Here is a 24,738-nt window from a genome sequence, read left to right on the forward strand (position 1 = left end):
TTTTGTGGGCAGTCCAAGTGTGGACTTTAAAGAAGCACTCCCATCTTTATATTTTATATATGCATGTAATGTAGTGTGAGTAGATTAATATACTCATAGAATCATAGAATGGTAGAGTTGGAAGGGACTTCCTGGGTCATCGTGTCCAACCCCCGGCTCAAAGCAGGATTCACTAAATCATCCCAGACAAATGTCTGTCCAGCCTCTGTTTGAAGATGTCCATTGAAGGGGAACTCACCACCTCTCGTGGCAGCCTGTTCCACTCATTGATCACCCTAACTGTCAATTTTTTTTTTCTAATATCTCATCTGTGTCTCCTCCCATTCAGTTTCATCCCATTGCTTCTAGTCTTTCCTTGTGCAAATGAGAATAAAGATGATCCCTCTACACTGTGACAGCCCTTGAGATAATTGTAGACAGCTATTAAGTCTCCTCTCAGTCTTCTTTTTTGCAAGCTAAACATTCCCAAATCCTGTAACCGTTCCTCATACGACATGGTTTGCAGACCGGTCACCATTATGGTCGCTCTTCTCTGAACTTGCTCCAGTTTGTCAATGTCTTTTTTAAAATGTGGTGCCCAAAACTGGACACAGTATTCCAGATGAGGTCTGACCAAAGAGGAGTAAAGTGCGATAATGACTTCACATGATCTAGACTGTATGCTCCTGTTAATACATCCCAGAATTGTATTTGCCTTTTTTGCTGCTGCATCACACTGTTGACTCATGTTCAGTCTATAATCTATTAGTATACTCACCTACTTCCGCTGTCTTCAAGATCTAGGTCCGTTCTGTTCCTATTCTCAGTGATGTCACCACAATTGCGACTAGCCGGCTCACTCTATGGTCTATGCATGAGCCGGAAGTCTCTTTTACAGTGAAGGCCTATGGGGCCTCACTATGATGCTCCATAGGTTTACATTGTAAAAGCCACTTCTGGGTCACGCAGGGCGCATAGAGTGAGGCAGCTGGTCGCAATTGCTGTGACATCACTGAGAAGTGAAGCAGAACGGCCCTGGATCCCAGAGAGAGTAGCAGTAACAGAGTATGTGAATACAGAACGGCAGCGTGTAAACCGGTTCAGGAGGTTTAGAGGAGCCCTATTCCGACCAAGAAGGAACACAAGGTACCCATTGCAGTGGAGGATACAGAAAGTAAGAACAGAGCTAGAAAGCTTGTGAAGTACTCTGTTACTCTTCAATTGTACCAAAACTTTTGAAATGCCATATTTAATTCTCTCAAAGATGGAACCTCTGCTTGATGCAGAAGAAATGTATATAAGGTATTGTGCCTGCTATCAATTGTTAAAATCCAGGTTGAAGAATTAAAACTTTTTAAAACGAATCCTGGTGTCACTGATTGGTCGCGTATTTACAAGGTCCCCATGCCATCATACTACTTGTGGCCTGAAAAGGGGTAAGCAGCAAACCCCCAGATTGCACATACACTCTGAGAGGTTACCGCAACAGGGTGTTTTGGGACCGCAATGCAAACCTCGCCGAGAAGAGTCCCTTACAAGTCTTAGATTGTTGGAAGATTAGAGAGCCAGGGTAGGGTTTTAGATGGAGATTAAGAAGGCAATGAATGACTGTGAAGAGATTTATGGGTGAGTGAACTAGTACAGAGTGCAAGCATCGCTGTAGTGGATAGACAGAAAATGACCCTGGGTGCTGCATTTGGGATGGAGACGGTTAGTTTAGTGAGAATACCTACTAATTAGTAGTGAGTTGCAGTAGTCAAGATAAATGAATCAAACCTATAACAGGAGTTTTTGTGACTTCAGTGGTTAGAATAACGGCATACTCTGGGTTTACTTTTGAGGTGCTGGTGACATTATTGTGCCAAAACACAAATGAAAGAAAACCACAAACCAGTGGATGGTATATTCAGCTTCTTAGATGATAATATAGTGGTAGGTGATTACACGAAGGTATAATTGTACTTTCACTATAGAACTCCACAATAAAGAGACAGCTTAGCTTGTTTTATTGTGGGTTGTAGAACCCATTAATAGATGTTACATAATACAAAATGACAATTATGGTGCTTTTTTCCAGGAAAATCGACCATTTAGTCCTAATGCACCAGATTACATTTATTAGGACAAAATGTTGTCTCTGTTTTCTACAGATAATCCATTTAATGCATTAAACTACATAATCCATATATTTATCACAGATTTGTGCTATCATAGTTTTTTTTTTTTTTTAAATGTTGGTATTTGCTACAATTAAATCCAACCATAATTAACCCAATCAGGCTGCTATTTGAATATCAAACCAACCCTCGGTCTGGGTATTTATGTATGAAAACAATATGCCACTGAAAAAAGCCGTTCTGTATTCACAGCATCTCACCATTGCTTTTAGGTATCCAGAACTAGCAGCCATTTGCAGGAAACCTGGTACTTTTATCCTTTATCCCGGAGCTGAAGCAGCTAATTTGGAAGAGCTGTCCCTAGAAGACAATCATCACCCACATTCCCTCATCATAATAGATGGCACATGGAGTCAGGCCAAAGACATATTCTACAAAAATTCTCTTTTTCGGCTGCCAAAGCAGGTAAATCAGACTTATCCCACTATAAAATTAGTGCCTGTGTGTGTTCCAAAGATGAAGTATTTTAGATTTATTTATAGAGTAACGCTATCATGAATCACGAACAGTAACAAGACAATGACAGACAGTATTTCGACTTGCTTACACCTATATTTGACGTTGTCATAACTCTGTACCTTCAGGGATGATTTTGGAAATATTTTTTATGATATGATGAAAAGGCTGACTGGTAAGTTATAGCAGAAGGGAGCGCTGACACTTGAGCTTTGCTGTAATTTTGATATAATTTTTAACCTCTCCTGAACCGTATTGAACAAAAAGGGAAATTAAAAGTGTTTGCTTTATTAAAGATGCAATTCTTCATAAAGACGTTAATCAGACAGAATACATAAATCGTGCACACCAGATGTTGAACAGACTATATTTGATCAATTATACTTGTGTTGGGGGTCACGGTGAAGAGGAAACCTGTGCCCAGTTGTCGGCATTCATTTGTATGATGGTCATCTATCATTTTCTAAGGACAAATTTAAATGGCATTTGCTGGGAACAGAATCGCTCAATTGCTGTTACTTTATGTTCTTGTGATAATAGTTTCCTTACTGTCATCCATAAAATACAGATACTGCAATGACTTGAATTGTTCGAGTCACTTTCCTATACTGTAGCAGCGTAACCTTTTGCTCACTTTAAGGGCTTGGTCTAGGATAGTAATTGACTGCAAGCCAATAATACATTCAGAACTGTAATTGATATGCATGCTTATGTGTGTACAGTTAATTGTGGGATCATCTGTTAAAGGTTACATTGTGTCATATTCACTGGGTTCTTTTCTACGTATTTGAAAAGATATTGAAGTTTTTTTTTTTTATCAAGCAATCAAGTTTTATTGAAACAAAGGCATTCATATAAACACGTATGGGCTATTCATATATAGAGATATAGAAAATAACCTTTTACAAACCACATATAATGTTTGAGGTTGAAGGTAAACACAAGTCCATCGAGTTCATTCCATACCCTAACATTTTGATCCATTGGAAGGCAAGAACCCCATGAGCCGGATGCTAATTGCCCCATGGTCCGCTGTATAAAACTTAATATGGTCAGAAATCCGTGCACGGACTGGCCGACGGCTTTCCCAACCCAAGCTTGGCAGCTGAATAGAAATACATGAAGATGTCACACTCGAGTTGGGAGAACCGCCTGCCAGCCCATGCACTACGTTCCGATCTCTATGTTACGATTCTGGCATACTGCTGGAAACCAGTGGCTGAAGGAGCACAAGCAGGAACAGCAATCGGTAGTAGAAGTTCTTGGAGATAGCAAGGAGTTGTAGAAAACAATCCGTAGATAAATTAGAACAGACTGGGTAAGAATGTTCAGAAGCTAGAGACTGAAGCTAAGCTAACAGCTAGACACAATACTCAAGCAGTGAGAGATCCATGCGGCTTTAAGTAGGCCCAAACAGGAAACAAGATAGATCCCATAGATTCAGAATCCACCATCCTGAAAAAGGGCAATTGTAGAACACATCAGCAGCCTCCAGTGGTAAGGAGTGAAACTGCAGCACAATTATTAACGTGAACAATAGCGGCCACTAGTGGTCAAACTGTAGAAGGCAACAGAATTCCTGACACTTGTTCCGATTTATACGGCCGTCTGACTGTGCCCTTAGGGGAAAAATCCTTCCCGACTATATATAATAAGAGAAGTTTGCACATTATCATTAATAAACAATGTACAAAATATTTGTGTGCCAAGTTATTTGGAAAAAGAGAGACTATAAAAAGTTTCCAAAATTGCATTGCAGAAATCCACGGTGAAAATCTAATACTTATGGAAAGGGATTCATATAACATGCTTTGGACTGGCCAAACTTAATATTCTTATGAGGCTGTCAAATTCGGGTCAAGAAGACCCATGGCCATTCTGTACATTACCATCCATATTCGGACCATGTTTCATAGACGTCTGAAAGAACTGTACTATCATCAACCTTTACAAAATCAATAGTACAGTCGAATAAAAGAAACTTTGTCGTATATTTGATTAAAGAAATGTGTTTTTTTCTCGACTTATGAGCCACTTCTCCTCCTTCCTGCCTTCTGAACTCCTCATTCGCTGTGATAATAGCTCATCTTTGTTTTGCTCAAGACAAGTCAAAATGCACACACAGTATGAGGTGTCAGGTTACATCTCCCTTTATACTCTATGGAGTGAGGAGCAGAGTGAGAAAACAGGCAGGGGAAGACACAGAAAGATCATGCTGAGCATTCTAATAGGTCTTTTACCTCTCCTTAGAGCTGGATTCACATTTATTCTGCTCATTATAACTTACTCCCTGCTGTGGTTGCCTCCGACTGTGATTTTAGGATCACCAGATCACTGAATATTTCCTTAGATCATATATTGCTAATGTCATGTTGCCTAATGTGGCACCCCAGGGGTCTGGTTTCCACAGTAATGTAATGTTATGTCTGAGAGCAGGTGGGAGGTCCTTTGGTCAGGGATCCTGTGCATGCCACACCTCCTGCTCAGTCTTGGGAGGGGAAGAACTTCCCCTATATAAACCCGGGGCTGAAGCAGGGTTAGTCAGTCAAGGAGAGTAGAGACAGAGAAGCAGCATAGGAAGAAACAGCAGAAGCTCAGTGGGAGCAATACTACTACAAGTCAGGGGCTGGCAGCTGCAGAGCTCGCCCTGACTGAGAAGATTTCTTACCGGACCCGGCGTCCGAGGCTGTGGGGACTAACTCTTACCCAGCAGCAGAAGCCGACCGGCAGGGGATTTCAGGTCCTCAGGCCCAGAAACCCGAAGGCACGGTCTCACGCGTGGGACCAGCACCGCCATCGTGGAGCGGAAGCCATTAGAAGGCCCCGAGTCACCGGCCATACGGGTGAGCACCACACGGTACACTCAGGGACGTGGGCTACTTATATCCGCTTCTAGCAAGGTAGCCAGAAGAGTACAGTCAGTTTGGGAGGCCTACAACTCCGCCTGGCCAGGGGAGATCCCATCTGCTCAAGGACTGACCAGGCCCCGTTCGCTAGCAAGTACTCCGGGAGGGTTTATCGTTGTTACCAGTAAAGACCCTGAATTACACCGCACCGTCTCTGAGTGGTTCCTGCTACCCCCATCATCCACGTCGGCTGCCCTGAGGCCATACCCCTCCCGTTGGGGGTTATACCATCCCCGCTGCACCATTCATCCACCGGCCTCAGCGGACTGTCCTGCAGCGGCAGCTTCATAAGCTGCATTCAACGGGTGGCGTAGTCGTACTACATCTATCGCTAATAGACTGCCGTCCAGTTTGACTCCCTGGGCACGGACCGGGTCACCGCCACGAGACTACAACCCTCAACAGATCCGGCTCCGGGTAAGCTCCCGCGTGCGCAACGCAGCGCGACACAGGCCCAGGGGCGCGTCAACTTTGGCGTAGTCGGCAGGATAACGTGCCCGCAACCACCGGGTACTGCGTGCCTGAAGAAAAGTTCACCGTTACCTCAAAAAGAAGTCTCCCGCCGGTTCCGGAGGGTCCCCGCCAACGGACCCCATCACAGGTCGTTTCCCGCCGGTTGTCCGCCATTTGCAGCTTTTTCCCGCCATCCATGGAGTTTCCCGCCACTGGGAGACGATTCCCGCCATTTCCGAAGATTTCCCGCCTTGGAAGAGCGGACGCCATTATGGGCGTGCCAGAGGGTGGCAAAAGGCCACCTCCCATCGTGGGCCAGGTCGAAGAATGGCGCCAAAAGCGGAAACCGCGCCCACCAACAGAGACTGTGATGCTGGAAGTGTCCATCAGCGTGAGAGAACTGCCTCTGGAACTGAAGTTGCCCCGGGACCACCCTCAATGTGGGCGTAGACAGAACAAGAGAACGAAGATGGGTGTCGCCTGGAGCAGTCTGGAGAGAGCGCACCCGGAGACAAGACGTCTGGAGGAGAGTCCAGAGAGAGCGTACCCGGAGATGGAGGGAGAGACAGGCAGCACCGACCCAGTGGTCAGGAGCCTGCTGCAAGCAACAACCCCACTAGGCTTAGTGGAGATCCTGGCACAGCTCCCCCGAGACCGGGAGTGTGCACAGACCGCGCTGGAGGGCCTCGCACGGAGGATGGCCCGGGTGCAGCGGGAGACGTTGGCGGAGTGGAGCCGAGAGATGGCCCAGCAGACCGGAACCCGTCAGCGGAGCACGCCGCCCGAGACGAGGAGACAGACCACCTCTGAGGATGGCGCAGGAGGAATGAAGGCAGGAGACGGCGCCGAGAAGGGAGCTGAACGGACGGAGGCAGGTAAAGGGGACGTCTCTACCCCGAGCCGGGAAACCGCGTGCCTGCCCCAGCTCCCCGTCGCAGAGCCCGAAATTCCCCCTGCCGTGCCCGTCGCTGCATCGTCACCGCCGCAGACTAGGCCTCAACCGGAAACCGCGGCCGCGACCCCTGTGACGTCACACGCCTCGACCTCGAGCGTGGCCAAGCAGGAAATACCACCGGCCTGGTCGCAAGGCCTAGTACCCCCGGGCGCCGCAATACCAACAGCGCCCCCTATCTCCGCGGAGCCACCAGCCTGGTCGCAGGGCCGAGTAACCACGGGCGCCGCCGTTCTTACGTTTCCCTTTTCCTTTAGCGTGCCCCAAGCCTGGTCGCAAGGCCTGGTCAACCCGGGCGCCGCTACCACCACAGCGCCCATAACACCTAAAGTACCGCACCTGGGTGAGGACCTGTTCGCCCAGCATACGTGCCCGGATGGGCAGCCCTTCATATGGCCACCGGAGTTTCACCATCCCCGACTCCGGAAAGAAAGACCCCTAGATGAACCCCTGATTCCGGTTCCGAAGCCCGCAAGGAGGACCTCGCCCCCACTGGAGGAGATCCAGTTCGAGTGGGACCCCACCGGAGAAGACCTCATGGGGTTCACTCAGGAGACTCGGGCGGCCGCAGCGGAGCGTGCAGAGTGCTGCCGGCAGCAGCTCGAGGTCTTCGAGAGGGAGCGGAGAGAGAGGCGGGTCCGGGAACAGCAAATGCAGATAAGGAGCGCGGAGCAGAAGAGCCGGACCAGGAGGAAACCCCGTGCAGCTCATGGTCCCCGTGCCACCGGGACTGTGATAAAATTCAATATGCAGCACGGATGGGGCTTTATCAGAGACCATCAGACCCCCGGCGACGTCTTTGTAACCCGCAGAGACGTAGAAAGCCATCTGCCGGAGGGACACACAGGTCGTGACCTGTACGTAGGGGACGAGGTCACCTTCACCCGGCACAAGTGTGCCAAAGGACCCTACGCCCTCCATGTGCATCGCCTGACGGAGGAGGAGCTGCGGTGTGAGGAGGAGCAAGAGGACCCGGACGGGTCTGAAGAATCTAAAGAAGGAGCAGGAGGACGCCGTCGTTGAAGTACGGTAGAGAGAGACTGTACATAGTTACCCGTCAGGGTATAAGAACTGTTCTAGTTAAAATATAGTCCCCGTTGGGACCAGCCAATTGAACTGAAACCCGTGTGTCCCTATTCCCACTGACCGAGGACTGAGAGCGGTCATTCCTCCCTAATACCTGGCCGAGGACTGAGAGCGGCCATATTTCCCTTGTATATAGTTGCGCTTCCTAAAGCGCCCCCTACCGGTTTTATAGGAAACTGTTTTCTTCCAAAAGAGACTGTCGCACTTTACCCGGTCACAAGTTGCACCGTGGCCGGAGGAACAAGAATGTTTCCAATGAAGAGTTTTATATGAAAAGTTTTATAATATATATATATTGTTTTATATGTTTATGATGTTTATAAAAAAAAAAAATTGTATGTTTGGATGTTTTGTATCTTACAGCCCGAGGACGTGCTGTGATTTACCAGGGGGGAATGTAGCACCCTGAGGATTCGGCTGCTACAGGGGTATTGCACCTCAACCCAGAGGTGTGATATTCCACTCCCGGGTAAGGCTGTGTTCACACGATGCGTATTTCATGCGTTTCCGCGGCGTTTTTGCAGTTGCGTAAACGCCGCGGAAACGCATGAAAAACGCATGGTAGAAGGGCAGCAATGTTCCCCAATGGAAATCCGCATGTGCTGTGCCCATGATGCGGATTTTTCCGCAGCGTTAACGCTGCGGTCAAAAATCCGCAGCATGTCAATTAATTTTGCGGAAACGCGGCGATTTCGCCGCCATTGACTTGCATTAGAACGCGCCAATTCCGCAAGACAGCATTTGTACTTGCGTAATTGGTGCGTTCTAATGTGCGGATGGTACCCGGGTGTGGAGGAGAGGAGAGTCTCATCCACACCCAGGTACCATTAAAAAAGCTGTAAAAAGAAGAATAAAATAAAAAATAAATGTATTCTTACCTTCTGTCGGCCCGTGCAGCGCTCCCGCTTGGTTCCCGGCACTTGCAGTGAGTTGTAGGACCTGCGGTGACGTCAGAGTCATGTGACGGGTCACGTGACGCTGACGTCGGCAGGTCTTTCAATTCAAAGTTGCCGGCAGCCGGGAGAACGGAGTGAGCAGGACAGCGCGGGCCATCAGAGGTAAGTATATACACTCTCTCGGTTCACACTGTATAAATCCATGCTGTTTGCATGGATTTATATAGTGTGACCTAGTTATCAAGCACTTTCCAGGTGATGCTAAAATCGCCTGGAAAGCGCTTGTCAATCTGCATGCGGAAACGCATGTGAATCTGCATGTGGATCCGCATGTATTCTGCAGGAAAAACGCATGCACAATCTGCATGCGTTTTTTCTGCCAGGGAGATGCAGAAATGATGCAGAAATTTTCTGCTTCATTTCTGCATCGTGTGCACATACCCTAAGGATGGAGTGTGGAACTGAGCTCAGTTAGCTGCATGCACTACACACATCCCATTTCCGGGGAACAGACCGACGGTACTCCCACCAGTTTATGTGCAGGTACGACAGTGTCTGTTCCTGGCTGGAGTGGGAGGGGGGTGGAACATCCCAGTAGTGTAGGGGCAGATAGGGGGAGCAGCCTGGGTAAAGCTAGGAGCTCATTGTGTGCTGGTCACCTGAGCTCACACATAGAGGGAGTATATAAGGTGGGCACCATCTTAGGACAGGGTCTTTTGTAGAGTCAGTCTGTCAGAGTGTAACCTGAGGAGCAGAGCAGAGAAGCTTAGCCAGAAGGGCTGACAGGGAGTTGTGGTTCCGGCTGGGCCCAGCTCCAAGGCCAAGAGAGAGAGAGGAGTCAGAAGGACCCAGAGAAAACAAGCAGGAACCCCAAGACCCCAGAATACAAACAACAGGGTGAAGGGTTGGCACCTAGGGTACCGGATCCCAAGCTGGCAGAGAGAAAAGCACACCGTAGCCAGAGACCGGAGGTCGTGGGCAGGATCTGCCACGACCCTCACCAAATCCACCAGGAAGGCAGACCAAGTATAGGGTCAGGGAACCCAGAGGAGGTGTACCCACCAAGAGACCCGAGGGAGCCGGACATAGGTGGATCCCTGGTGAGAACGGCCAGAAGAGAGGGAAAGTCAGACAGGAGCTCAGGACCACGCTCCAGAACTGCCTGGGGGTTAGCCGAGTCCAGGACCTGGTGGACGCAGCACGGCTCGGGTGGTCGCTTCAGGCCAGAGTGACCATAAGAACACCCGTAAGTAAAAACCCCTGAACTGCACAGCCCGACTCTGAGTCTTCTTGCTGATTCATCCTGCACCTTCACAACCACCATCCTCTACATCTGACCCCCTGAGGCTATACCCCTCCCGTTGGGGGTTATACTACCAAAGCTGCACACATACCAACAGCCTCAGCGGACCCTGCTGCAGCGGCGGCCTTTTGACCGCAAATCAACGGGTGGCGTAGTCGACACAAAGTACTCTAATAACATCTGTAGGACTGCCACACACTGAGCTTGACACCCTGGGCACGGACCGGGTCACCGCCACTCGGAGACTACAACCCCCATCTGATCCGGCTCCGGGTATCCCTAACAACATGGCCCAGGGGGCGCGTCACCTCACACATGTGCATTAAAGGTCTTTCAGACAGGGGTGAGAAAATAAGTGTAGGGTTCTGCCATCTTTGCAAATATAGGCCCTTGTAGGTATATGTGGAAGTAAGGGCTGGTCCTTAAGATATGTAGATAAGTACTCCAGCAATTAAAAATCAGGTGTAACTAAGCATTAGATCTAAACCGTGTGCACAATTATTAGGCTATTTGTATTTTTGATGATTATTTTTTATTTAATACAAAATAGTAATAAACCTGAAACCTGAATATTTAGGAAAGTAAAAATGTTTTTTTTTTCTTAGGAGGCTATCTGTGTGCATAATTGTTGAGCAGTTATTAGTGTGCAAAATGATTGTGCAAACAGAAATTTTCTCATCTCAATTGTTTATTTTAATCTGTTAAATAGATAATAGTAACCAAACAACTCAAAATGTACAAAACACATTTCTGACATTGAAAATAAATAAATAAAAAATATATATAGATCAGTGACCAATATAGCCTCGCTTCTTTTCAGTAACAATCATAAGTCTTCCATCCATGAAATCTGTAGACTTCTTAATCTGTTGACAATCAATTTAATTGGGCAGCGCCAACCGCAGCCTCCCAGACACTGTTCAGAGAAGGGGTACTGGTTTCCTTCACCATTAATCTCCCATTTAAAAAGGGCTCATAAGTTCTCAATTGGGTCTAGGTCAGGTGAGGAAAGGACCATGAAGTTTCTTTCAAATTGAAGGCCGTTACTGGCAGCCAAGCAGTTGATTATTTCAATGCTGCAATGGAGGATTGTCCTGCATAAAAATCATGGTTTTCTTGAAAGATGCAGACTTTTTCCTGTACCACTGCTTGAAGAAGTGTCTTCTAAAACTTGGCAGTAGGTTTAGGAGTTTATTTTTAGTCCATCTTCATCTCAAAAAGGTTCAGCTAGCTCACTTTTAAAGGTGTTGTCCAGTCTTAGGCTGTGTGCCCACGATGCTTTTTTAATGCGTTTCCACAGCGTTTTTGCAGCTGCGGAAACGCATTAAAAACGCATGGTAGAAGGGCAGCAATGTTCCCCAATGATAATCCGCATGTGCTGTGCACATGCTGCGGAAATTTCCTCTGCGGATTATCATTGCGGAAAAAACGCAGCACTGCCAATTATTTTGCGGAAGCGCTGCGTTTTCGCTGCCATTGACTTGCATTAGAACGCGCCAATACCGCAAGACTGCATCTGTACTTGCGTAATTGGCGCGTTCTAATGTGCGGATGGTACCCGGGTGTGGAGGACAGGAGACTCTCCTCCACACCCAGGTACCATTAAAAAAGCTGTAAAAAAAGAATAAAATAAAAAATAAAGATTATATTCTCCTTTCGACGGCCCCCGGACTCCTTCTCTTCGCTTGCTGACAGATCGCGCAGGACTGAAGGACCTGCGCTGACGTCACAGTCATGTGACGGCAGGTCTTTTCAGTACCGTGATCTGACGGCAGCCAGCACAGGAGCGCTGCAAGTCTCGGGGGCCATCGGAAGGTAAGTATTAGTTTATTTTTTTATTTTTAACCACTCTCTCGGTCACACTTTATAAATCCATGCCGTTTGCATGGATTTATATAGTGTGACTAAGTTGTCACAAGCACTTTCCAAGTGATGCTAATCGCTTGGAAAGCGCTTGTCAATCCACATGCGGAAATGTCAGTGAATAACACTTCATTTCCGCATGTCTCTGGCAGGAAAACGCATGTACAATCCGCATGCGTTTTTTTCTGCCAGGGAGATGCAGAAACGCTCAGGAAAAAATCCTGAGCATTTCTGCATCGTGGGCACATAGCCTTAGGCTGGAATCACACCAGTGTATGGCATCTGATGTGAGAGCATTGGATGCCATATGCTAATGACCCTTGGCTCCTGCTCTGCTGGGAGCGTGAGCCGAGTGTCATGCTACTGTACTGCGATTCACAGCTGTGGAGGAGATGGAGAAAGTAATTTATCCACCTCCTCCATGGCCGGACTCTGCGTATATCGGACTTCACTAAGCTGACATCCGAGTGCAGTCTGATGTTTCACTCACATGCATAAACTTGTATGAGTGTGAGTGAATCGAGTTTCGCTGCAATTGTTCTCTCATCCCGATTCGGTATGAGAAAATAATCGCTGATCTGAGCTGCCCCATAGAATAACACTGGGCCGTGTGCCATACAATGTTTTATCGCATAACACTCTTCCGTGTTTTACGGTAGTGTGACTCCGGCCTTAAACTACATGTCTGCAGTCACTCTGTGTTAGCGCAGACTTGTGAATCCTCACATCGTGTGCACTGACTTTTTGGACTTTTCTGGGAGGGGTCCTAAGAGGGGGGTACTGTTATACACATATCCAGGACCCAGGCTTTGCTTCCCTCACCACTGTTCACTAAAACTCTGTTTGGCTCCATGTCAGGCTTTACAGATGGCTCAGCGTGATCCCATATGATCATCTGCCTGGGCATGTATAAGGCTCAACGTGACACCACACACCTGTGTCTTGGTATTAAGACTTTAGTGTGAGTCCTGTCTTTCTGCAGCTTCCAGTAGCTCTGCTATCGGACTGCTGTCTGCCTGGGGCTTCCAGTACCTCTGCTACCTGTTTGTGTTCTCCAGAACGTCTCCTTTCTGCCTGCAGTTCCCAGTACCTCTGCTACCTGTCTCCCACATGCCTCATCTGTCTGCGGCACCGATGCCCGTGTGCCCACCTGGACCTTGGGCTTTGAGGAGCCACCTCACCAGGTGAGCCTAAAACATCCAATAGGCATTGAAGTTTCTACAACTTGGAGATGGAAAATTTGCATAAAATAATGATAATAATGATGATATAGTCAAAATACTCACTTGCCTAATAATTGTGAAGATAGTTTATATAGAAAGTATCAAATTGGAAGTAAAAGAGTCAATGAATAAGAAATAGGCAACAACATCTAGTATGGCATTAATAGTAGAATGGTGGAGGATGTACAATAAGCTCTTATCATTTTAAATGGTTGGCAAAGGTTTGAACAGCATATTAAAACATATTTATTAACTCTATCAGAGATGATCCTAGAGTTTTAGAAAAGTTCAGAGCTTTTAAATAAATTAGGGTATGTGCACACAACGTCTTTTTAGGTGGATTTCACCTGAAAACGTGCCATAAAGCCACAGGAAAAAAATGAACTTAATACACAGCAATGTAAAAACAATATTGCTGTGCACACGTTCAGTCTTTTGTTACTTCTTGTAAGCTCTTCAGGGTTTCTAGCATCCTCTAGGAAGAATGGTGGACAGTACAGGACAGAGTGGTGGAAAGCACAGAGAAAAGATTACCAGCAGCGGAGACCCTGCAGAAAACAACAGCAAAGCCTCTTTAGGAAAATGACTGCTAGCGTTTTCCTGAAGCGGCTTCGCCTACAAAAACTCACTGGCTTACAAAAACGTCATCATGAGCACCTACCCTCAGTGAGACCTGTAGCTGAGCTGGTGAATGTGAAGTAGTAGACATCCAGTCTAGGTGAGTGTCTGTTAGATTTGACGTCTCCTCTTTGGGATCCATCAAAGGAGGCTTATTAAGAAATGAGCTGGCAGGTGCTGGCAAAACTGAATCTGTTCTATGAAATTTGTTCACTTCGTCAGTTTTCTTGGATTGCAGTTTGTAGGTGCCTTGGCTAAAGTGTCAATAGTTGAACATGAGGAGTCTTATGGATCACTAGTTTATAGAAGTCTAAGCATTGAAGGATGCGGAGCACCCATAAAGTTGTGCAGTTTTACATAATAGGGAAACACATCATTAGGCCAAATAATAGAATATATGGTGGCATTGGGCCTTTTTAAACAATTCTCTGGTGAAGAGTCCCAGACACTCTCTGAGCCTCAGTGGAGGGGTTAATTAGTCAGGGATGGGTTTTTGGTGTTGGTAATGGTGCCCAAGTAACTGGTAGAGCTGTGGCTGCAGGAGGATGCACAGCAGGATTAAGCCCTCGCTACCATCAGGATCTTTGATGTTGAGACAATCTTATTGGAGGTCCTGGAGTGTGTACGAGAGCACACGTCTATTGCCGGCTGGTGCAGGGTAAACAGGTTGCAGACCTGTGCAGCCTAAACTACTTGGTCTGCTCTCACAACGTCCTGGGATCTGGCATGGCTGAACATCGACTCTGGGTGGAGCGCAGATAGATTTTGGGACATATTGGCAGCAGATGAAGTTAGCAGCTACAATCAAGATAATGACTTCTGGCATGGTAGTGCTACCCAGGGAAAAGGGATATTTCCTCTTAGAAAGAAGCTATATTAACTTGACATATTATGTTTTAAAATGCCACCACTTTTCCGATTCCAGGCGCCACATGGGTGCTACTTCCATCAGCAACTCTTGGATTTGTGCAAAAGTACACCACGCTCATCAGGTCTAAAATATTTATAAATTAATATATTCAGTTTGTGTTGAGAAATCAGGTGACAGATCTACTCTACACGGAACCTGTCACCTGATTCATGCTGTACAAACAGCGAGCAGCATGAATCAGAGTCTGGCTGCACGATTACAGCCTGCATTAAAGCGAAAATACACTTTAAAGATCTGGCCAGGGACAATAGCCGGATACTCTTCCCAGCGCTGGTGCAGGTGATTGACTGTCTCTCCCATAGAGAGACACCTGTCAATCACCTCTTGCAGCGCTGGGAGAAGCCAGCTGGCGGTGAAATCGAATCTTTAAAGTAGATTTTCTCTGAAACGCTGGAGCAATATTTCAGGAAGGCTCTGATTCATGCTGCCCGCGGTTTGGGCGGCATGAATCAGGTGACAGGTTCCCTTTAAGCCTAGTAGATGAGTTTATTATGACATATCAAAAGTTTTCTGAATTTAGAGATAATACAGATTCGGACTATATACTTAGATTGATTAGGAAACACGTCACTATTCTGGATATTTTTAGTTGTGCTTGATGCTTTCAGATCACTGATAGATAGATACATCCACAAATGAAGTCTTGTGCAGCAGTATGATGGCACAGTGTGAATAATTGGCAGCCCCAGGGAAATGTCCTATCTTGGCCTTTTTTCTGTCACTTGAATGACTGGCTGTGAGCACAGTTCATTAGCACAATTACGTAGCTGGCCTTGCTGCAAGCTATGGGCAATGCAGAGCCTGTAATCTGGCCTAAGTGATCATGTCCTGCTGGTGGCCTGACTTTTTCTTTCAGTATAATGTGTCTGTGTAAGGTAATATGTAGCTCCTTGTGGAAGCATGTTTGCTTCCAGAGTTAAGATATTAATAAGCCCCGATTCATTAAACTGGAGTTTTACACACCAGTCTTTTAATGAGGAACATGCTTGAGATACGCCAGATTCATTGAAGCGTGCACCTCTTTAATGAATTTGGCGCATCTTTTAACTTATATGAAAAGGCTGACATACATTTCTGTCCTAATTTTTGTGATATTTGTTATATAAATCATGGTAAATTTGTCAGGGGCACTTGGCCATGCCTCCTCCAACCCACAGTGGCTCAGTGGTTAGCACTGTTGCTTTGCAGCTTTGGGGTCCTGGGTTCAAATCCCACCAAGAACAACATCTGCAAGGAGTTTGAATGTTCTTCCCATGTTTGCCTGGGTTTCCTCAAAAGACATACTGATAGGGGATTAAGATTGTGAGTGCCAATGGGGACAGTGATTATGAGGTCTATAAAACGCTGTGAAATTAATAGCGCTACAGTGCCATGTAAAAGTTTGGGCACCCCTGGTCAAAATTACTGTAATTGTAAACAGTTAAGCAAGAAATGATCTCTAAAAGGCCTAAAGTTAAAAATTACACATTTCCTTTGTATTTTAGGAAAATATACATAAATATTTTCATCTTTTACATTTTAAAAATTACAAAAAGGAAAATGGGCCGATGCAAAAGTTTGGGGCCCTTGGAGATTTGTGTGCTCAGATAAATTTGGCCAAGGTTTCAGACCTTAATTAGCCTCTTAGGGTAATGGCGAGTTCACTTGTGTTAGTAAAGGCCAGATGATGCAGATTTCCCAGCTTTAGAAAAACCCAGCCTCCTCTAACCTTGTACCAAAAAACAGCAGATGGAAAGCTACATAAACATTATGTCCAGCTCAAAAAAAAGGGAGGCCACACCCTTACTTGCACTAAATGCAGAAACCTGAAACTAAACCGAAAAAAATGAACTGGAGTATAAGTTGGTATGCATTCAAAATAGGAGCATGTTCACACTGGTCATAAAACAGACAAAACAAAATGAATATATACCCTGTTGTAAGTAAATAAAGCAATTGTCACAGATTTACCACGACAGAGAGGAGCCAGAAAACCGCGCTGTCTGATTTCTCCTACTCCTGCACTGACTAGAAGCACTTCTTCATACTAAACGGTGCAGGTTTCTTCTAGCAGTGCAGGGGTTAATCTGCACCCTTAGAGCTCCTGGAAGCTTACCTGCATTACGGCTCTCAGCTGTTCATTGTTAGCTACTCCCCTCTCCTATATATACTGGACTTTGGCAAGCAGGCATTCTCAGAGCTAGCTTCATTGCTGCATGGTTCAGGAGTTGTTGGAGAATTGTTGTTTGAGAAGGCGTTTGGTGGATTTAGCTAAGACTGTTTGGTTGTGTGCAAATCCTTACCTTCTTCTACTTTGGTTTTCCCCCATCCTCCACTTCCCGATGTTTTCCTCTTGTTTGTGTGTGCATATTTGTATGATTGGTATATTTTGTTATCCCTGTTCGTATTACCTTGCTAGTTTGGTTGGTGTATTGCCATACAGCACTACTCCCCTCTTTCTTGGGTGGGGGGAACAGATTGAGGGTGGATACAGGAGCTCAGGAAGGTAAGTGGCCTCGGCGTTTTCACCTTTAGAACAGGGGATAGCTAGGGCTCCCCCTAGCATTATGGACAGGGAAGAAGCCCCTGGGGGTCCCGGGATACCCGACAACAGTCGTGACAGCAATAGTGCATATAAATGACGTAGGGTACTTTTCAAAAAGTTGCCAGAGCTGGCTCGGACTGGCCTAAAAATGCCAAAAGTCCCACAATTTTGTGCTCTTGACTGCCTTTGACTGCCTATATATATGCGTAACTGCTGTGAGATTTGCAGTGCTGGCGGGAACAGCTGGCTGAGTCCTGTGTCACACTGCCTCCCTGCGCATACACAGTGCACCGATGAAGCCAGGGTGCCTGTAACCGGCTTATTGTGCATTGATTAGTAGGTAGACATCTGCAAAGAGTTGGCGGTGATACCACTCTGGAAATCATGTTACTCATGCAAAAGAAAGTGGCTTCTGGAAGGCAGTGTAAACAGTGGGATAAAGACAAGGGGCTGGTGTGTGGGACATGGGGAAGCTGTCATGCTCCCGTTAGCAGTAGCTCTCCTTCCTTTTAAATAAATATTGACCTCAGGCTTGTAGCATAATGTAGTAATACAGTGATCAATAGATATAGTAAATGAAAGCACACAACGTTTTTTGCTTTTGACTTTGTTGAGTTTAGCAGAACATAGACCGCCATTTATGCGGCTTGAATTCTGCGTATCAGTGGGCAAACCTTCCAGTATCAACTAAAACACTAAAGGAAAGCATCAAGAAAGTTGTTGTCCCTGCGGCTTTTCTACTCCATTGTCAGTATGCTCCTGCTCGTGAAGTTAGCGATTCTGATTCTGGGATTGTTTATGGTTCTATATTATTCACTCCAGACTTTGAGTGCTTGGATAGGTGTAAATATTCATGTGCTTACAGCACTTTTTTTTTTTTTCTTTTCCTTTATTGCACTTCAAAATGAAATTGCACTATGGTGTATCCTCCAAGACGGTGCTAAAGTCTCGATCATACATTTTTCAGCACATTTCCATTAACAGTCTTTTTTTATTGTAATAAAGTAGAAACTATATTTAACACAGATGCACTCTTTGTGCTTAGTTTTTTGTTCCCTGGTGAATGGTGTGATGGTGTCTGCTCAGCAAATGGAAGTATTTTCATGGTATATTGATAAAAAAAATGTAAAATCTGGGCGGAATCGACTGTACATTTAGCAAAAAACTGGAATGAAATGGAATTTGGCTAAAATATGTTGACTTTTGAAAACTTATAATGAAATATCTGCATGTAGCTTACAAAAGTATAAAACAAGTAATGTGCATGAAATAAAATGCAAAGTTTTCATATAGACTAGCAATATGAGTACAATGGCGTACAATAGGATGCTACTTTGCTGTTGTCAGGATCACAGCTAACAACTCTCCTCGTATGCAGCTTCGCAAGATTACGCTGTAAATACATAGGCCCACATTTATCAATGTCTAATCTGAAATTGGACATATACAGGTGCATCTCACTATATTAGAATAGTTAAAGGGGTTAACTACTATTCAAAATAGCCCAATGTGTTTTTATGATGAAAAGAAGCTTCTTTCTAATTACCTCCCTCTGCTGTTTCTGCCTGTGAGCGGCGCTATCACTGGCCGCTCACAGGCATCACGTGAACCCCGGCAGCAGCCGGCTCTGACATCCGCTGATGTCACGTCATGATTCCGGATGCAGCCGGGGGTCTCTCTCGTCTGCGTTCCATGGTGGCTGTGGGCTGGGCTCTCTCCCTCTCACCATTCATGGGGAAAGTGTGCAGTGGATGCTGGGTGTGACGCGGGGGGGTAACCCAGCCCACAGCCCAGTAGGCTCCGCGGGGACCCCAGCATTGAGTCACGGCTCACTTGACGCAACGTCAGCGGGGGGTCACGTTCTGCCCGTGAGCGGCCAGTGATAGTGCCACTCACAGGCAGAAACAGCAGCGGGAGGTAATTAGGAAGAAGCTTCTTTTCATCATAAAAACACACTGGGCTATTTTGAATAGTAGTGGACAACCCTTTTAATTTATTTCAGTTCTTCAATACAAAAAGTGAAACTCCTATATTATATAGAGTCATTACAAACAGATTGATCTATTTCAAGTGCTTATTTCTGTTAATGTTGATGAATATGGCTTACAGCTAATGAGAACACAAAAGTAATTATCTCAGTAAATTAGAATACTTTAGAACAACAGCTTGAAAAATGCTTTTAAAATCAGAAATGTTGGCCTACTGAAATGTATGTTCAGTAAATGCCCTCAATACTTGGTCGGGGCTCCTTTTGCATCAATTACTGCATCAATGTGGCATGGAGGCAATCAGCCTGTGGCACTGCTGAGGTGTTATGGAAGCCCAGGTTGCTTTGATAGCAGCCTTCAGCTCGTCTGCATTGTTGGGTCTGGTGTCTCTCATCTTCCTCTTGACAATACCCCATAGATTCTGATACTGTTGTTTTTAAACCAGGTATTGGTACTTTTGGCAGTGTGGACAGGTGCCAAGTCCTGCTGCCCCAGTATTTGTTGATATGTCTGCAGTGGTGACGTCAAGTTGACATCATGTGATCACTGCAGCCAATCATTGAACTTATCAATGATGCTGATGTAGATGGCACCAAACCGCTAAGCTCAGTGGTTCGGTAGTCACGTGATAATGATGTAACATCACTGCTGTACCCATATTAAAGGCCTCCATACCAATTAGACTAATGTCGGCTGAACCCGCCGATTTCGACAGGTTCGGCCAATGGTTTAATGTGTATGGATGGCCCGGTCAACTGATGGTCTGGAGAGATGTCAGTCACGCATGTCCGATTGAACGCTTCTCTGTATGGGAGTGTCGGCTGAGGCAGCTGTTGGCCGAATAATCGGCCTAAGCATCATTGAGCCGAGAGCCATCTATTGTGCACGGCCAGCCTAACAGAGGCCGGATGTAGCAGCAGTGCAGTGGGGAAGTACAGTTCTATTTGTTATCTTTATGTACAAGAAGCCAATTAAGTAGTAAAAAAATTAAACCAGACAACTGTTTAATGTTTTTTTTTTATTAATCTTCATCTCTTTATTTTGGCATTAGTTATGTGTTCAGTGTCTGGTATTTGTATAGATCTTGTTTTTCATGTTCTGAATTTGCTTGCTGTGCGCTCCATTAAAGATGCATGACTTACCGCAGAGACGGTCTTGAAACACTGCACTGAAGGTAGCGGCAAATATGCTGTATGGTTCTCTGGCTATTCATGACCTTTGCATCTGCTGCAATGAACAAAACTTCTATGACTTTGTAGAATAAAAGATGCCAGCCTTGCCACCTCGGCTACTTCAGTAAGGTGAGATAATGACATGTGGGGCTGTAATTGTCAACCAGGAGCACAGGTGCGTTCTGCAATTTTAATGAGGAGTTCTCACATAAAACCGCCGGCTTATTCTTGACCTGGATCCTAATCTCTTTTTATTTAGATTTTCTTCAGGGACCCCTTCTTGTGAGACCAGCTGCTAGTAGAATACATTTTCTGAAGTGCATTGTAAAATCAGTTCTAATGGGAGATTTCTACTGCAGAGTAAATACAAAAGTCTCAATACTTGTTTTTTTGCAGGTAACATAGCCAAAGTAATTGTTCAAACAGAGGCGTAACAGCCCAGGTTTTTTCAATGGACACATTGATGCCCCAATTTTCCACATCCAGATTATTGGCGTCTTTGCGCTGTCAGTTGTATTGTCTGCAAATATCAAGTCTTACGGCAGTGCACTATTTAATGCAAACACGTAAAGCTTAGGAGTAAGCTAAAGTTGAAAACGTTTCTAGATCTTTTTAAGAATTCCCACTGCCCCATCTATTAGCCAGAAAAGTGTCCTGTTTTGGGCTACTTGTCATGACCATACACAGGGTTGGACTGGCCCACCAGAGAACCGGAAAATCCTCTGGTGGGCCCTGGCTTCTTCTTCAGAAGAGTTCATATTGCAAACCTTGCAGCTGCCATGGGGCTCTTGAGTGGGGGAGAAAGGTGGGCCCTCAGAATCAAATCCTCTGGTGCACCCAATGTTCTTCAGTCTGACACTGACCATACAGATCACATTTCTAAATGCTGACAGTTCAGTGCATTTATACCTGCTGCTATAGGGAAATATGTGGCCGTCTGAACAATGTTGGCATTGTACAAAAACAGTGCTGAAAACCGGACCCTAAGGCTAAGTGCCCACGATGCAGAAATTCTGCAGATTTTTTCCGCATATCCCTGGCAGGAAAAACGCATGCAGATTTTACATGCGTTTTTCCTGCCAGGCAAAAGCGTTTGTCAAGCGTTTTTGCATGCATTTCTGCATGCGGGTTATCAAGCGCTTTTCCAAGCGATTTTAGCATCACTTGGAAAAGTGCTTGACAACTTGGTCACACTATATAAATCCATGCAACCAGCATAGTTAAAAAAGAATAAAAATGGAAAAAAAAACAACAAAAAAACAACTATTATACTTACCTTTTCTCCAGTGCGTCCGGTCTCTTGTACTGCTCACGGTGGTGTAAAAGGACCTTTCATTACGTCATTTAGTCCTGATGTCGGCGGTCACGTGACCTGTCACATGATTAAATGACGTCATGGAAGGTCCTTTTACACCATCGCGAGCCATCGGGGAGCCAGGACGCATCATACAGGAGACCGGGGGACATCAGAAGGTGAGCATAATGTATATTTTTTATTTTAATTCTTTTTTTTTTACAGGTACTATGGTACCCGGGTCTGGAGGAGAGTCTCCTCTTCTCCAGACCCGGGTACCCTCCGCACATTGAATCGCTTAATATCCGCATGTGCACATGTAGTCATGCAGATATTAAGCGATTCAATGCAAGTCAATGGCGGCAATTATGCTGCGTGTCCGCAAAATTAATGGACATGCTGCGAATTTTTCCGCAATGATAATCCGCAGCGGAAATTTCCGCAGCATGTGCACAGCACATGCGGATTATCATTGGGGACCATGGGGCACGTATTACCAAGCGTTTTTTAAGTGTTTTCGCTGCAGAAATTCCGCTGTAAAAACGCTTGAAAAACGCATAGTGGGCACACAGCCTAAATGACCATGGAGCGTGATCGCTCCTGTTATACGTAGGATTGAATGCTTTAGGATAAACAATGTACTGAACCTTTAGTAAGAAGTCAGCAGGTTTTATTCAGAGGTTATAAAAAAAGCTCATAGCATTGCAAAAAGTAAAAGAAAGAAATAATTTTTAACACCTATCTGTATTGTCGTACAAATAGTTTAATTAGTATTACCTTTATCTGCTGAACCAAGGTGTATTTATCTTTTTCCTTTGTCTTCTTGCAGTCAAATATGAAGATGGTGTTCTGGGTTTTCTTATGAAACTGTAAGAAACAAATATGGCATCCATAGGATAGGGATAACTGACTGCTACGACTTCCAGCGACCCGAGAATGGGTCTCTCTCTGAGGATCTCAGTCTGAATGGAGTGGAGGTTGAGTATGCTCACCTCCGCTCCCTTCATTCTCTGTGGGACTATAGTAATGCACTTGGCTATATCCATCAGTCCTATAGACAATGAATTCTGCAGAGGTACACATGCTCTACAGCCTCACCATTCATATCTGCAGAGTCCCATAATCAGCATTACTGTATATAAGGGATCATTTTTAAATTTGAGAAACCCTCTTTAAAGGGAATCTTTCACCAGGTTTTTGCTACCTAATCTGAGAGCAGAACCTAAGATAAAAACAAAATGAGCAAATACACGGTAGTAAGTAAATAAATGGTAATAGTACATGTAAATAACACAGGGTACTTAGTTAAAGAAGCACTCCTCCTCCCATCAAAATTTTCATCCTCTTACTATATTGCAGTATCATATTTATTGTATAGCACTGTATTCTTACAATTGCTCATTTTGCCTTTCTACCCAGCTAATTCTTCTGTTTTCTATTAAGTCTATGTGATCACGTGATTAAAAACTGACTAGCCAAATCCTTCTAAGCGCTATGTAGAAACAGGCAAATTTTCCCTTTACTCATCAGTCACTGCAAAAGTGTATGGTAGGGGGTATAAGGGAGCAGCTGGGTCAGGAGTTGAAGAGGGGGATGATAAATGCAGGGAAAAGAGACTTCCTGTTTCTACGTAGAGCACAGAAAACAAGAATTAACTGGGTAGAAAGGCAAAATGAGCAATTGTAAGTACACAGTGTTGTATAATATGATGACTGCAATATATTAAGAGGGTAAAAACTTTGATGGGAGGAGGAGTGCTTCTTTAACATTGTTTTGATCAAAAAAAGTGTACTATTACTATTTATTTACTTCTACCTGGTATTTGCTCATCTTGTTTTTATCTTAGGTTCTGTTTGCATACCTATGCATTGCACTTATACAAACATGTACTTTGGCTCAAATTTTTTGGGTTGTAATCTGAGAGCAGCATAATGTAGAGACAGAGACCCTGATTCCAGTGATGTATCATCTACTGGTTTGCTAAAGCAGGCCACGCACATTAGATAACCAAATGATGTTTTCATCTCAGTCAACTCTCCCATACGCCGGAGCACATGCTTGGCCGAGCGCTCCTGTGTTCTCTATGAGAAAGCTGCCGACTGACACATCGCATGGTTGCTTATCTCCAGGAGAACAGTCTGATCTGCAGTCCAAAATCAGATGTGCACAATTGACATTTCTCTCGACTATTAGTCAGCCGGCGTCCCAATACACATTAGATCATTGGTCGATATCGGCGAGTTCGAACGACATTAGCCTAATGTGTATTGGGGTCTTAAGTATAGTTGTTTTTTTTTAAAAAATCACTATTTTATCAGCATACAAGCACATAGGATGACATATTGGGTCTTTATGCTGTCCACAGACTTCAAAAGGTCAGAAGACGTATTGGTGTGAATGTACCCAGACACTTCTCTACAGCTCCGCTTTGTTTTATAGGATCACTCAGTGAGACTGAAGCTTTTCACCTTGCATGCCCAATGATATTTTCACACAACTTTGTCATCTCCAAAGCATTTACACCCCGTGCATATGAATGAAAGTGCAACAACTTAGAAGATATAAATGGGTTTACAACATTCAAAGACCTGAATGCCCATATATGCGGTTTGGAGGGGTTGATTTCACAGACAGATTCCCTTTAAATTAGCACACCAGCAAATTTATTTTGCACTTTGAATACCAGCTCATCAGCAATACTTTAGCTGTGTATTTGTTTCATCCCAGCATAGTTGTGCCCATACATGTACCTTTTTCTGTATGGGCAACTCTGCCATTTGATTTCCTGTTTGACAACCTGTCCAGTACATGTTCTGATGTGCAAACAGGAAGTCAGACACTGATTTCCTGTGATTCTTATGTACAACACCATGGAATCAATGGTGCTATATAAATAAATAAATAAATAATAATAATA

The 24,738-nt window shown here is 45.0% G+C and overlaps 1 protein-coding gene across 1 annotated transcript in view; it reads left to right on the forward strand.

The window, feature by feature from the left end:
• DTWD2 (DTW domain containing 2) overlaps positions 1 to 24,738 on the forward strand; it is a 302,084-nt gene that overhangs the window by 193,046 nt on the left and 84,300 nt on the right. Inside the window, exon 5 of the mRNA XM_073654944.1 lies at positions 2,369 to 2,561. Within this exon, the coding sequence (XP_073511045.1) occupies positions 2,369 to 2,561 (193 nt within the window). The remainder of the gene's footprint in view (positions 1 to 2,368; positions 2,562 to 24,738) is intronic.

This window comes from Phyllobates terribilis, unplaced genomic scaffold (assembly GCF_046119375.1).
Source record: "Phyllobates terribilis strain yellow unplaced genomic scaffold, ASM4611937v1 Scaffold_1__5_contigs__length_1240528914, whole genome shotgun sequence".
In the NCBI taxonomy this organism is placed as follows: Eukaryota; Metazoa; Chordata; class Amphibia; order Anura; family Dendrobatidae; genus Phyllobates; species Phyllobates terribilis.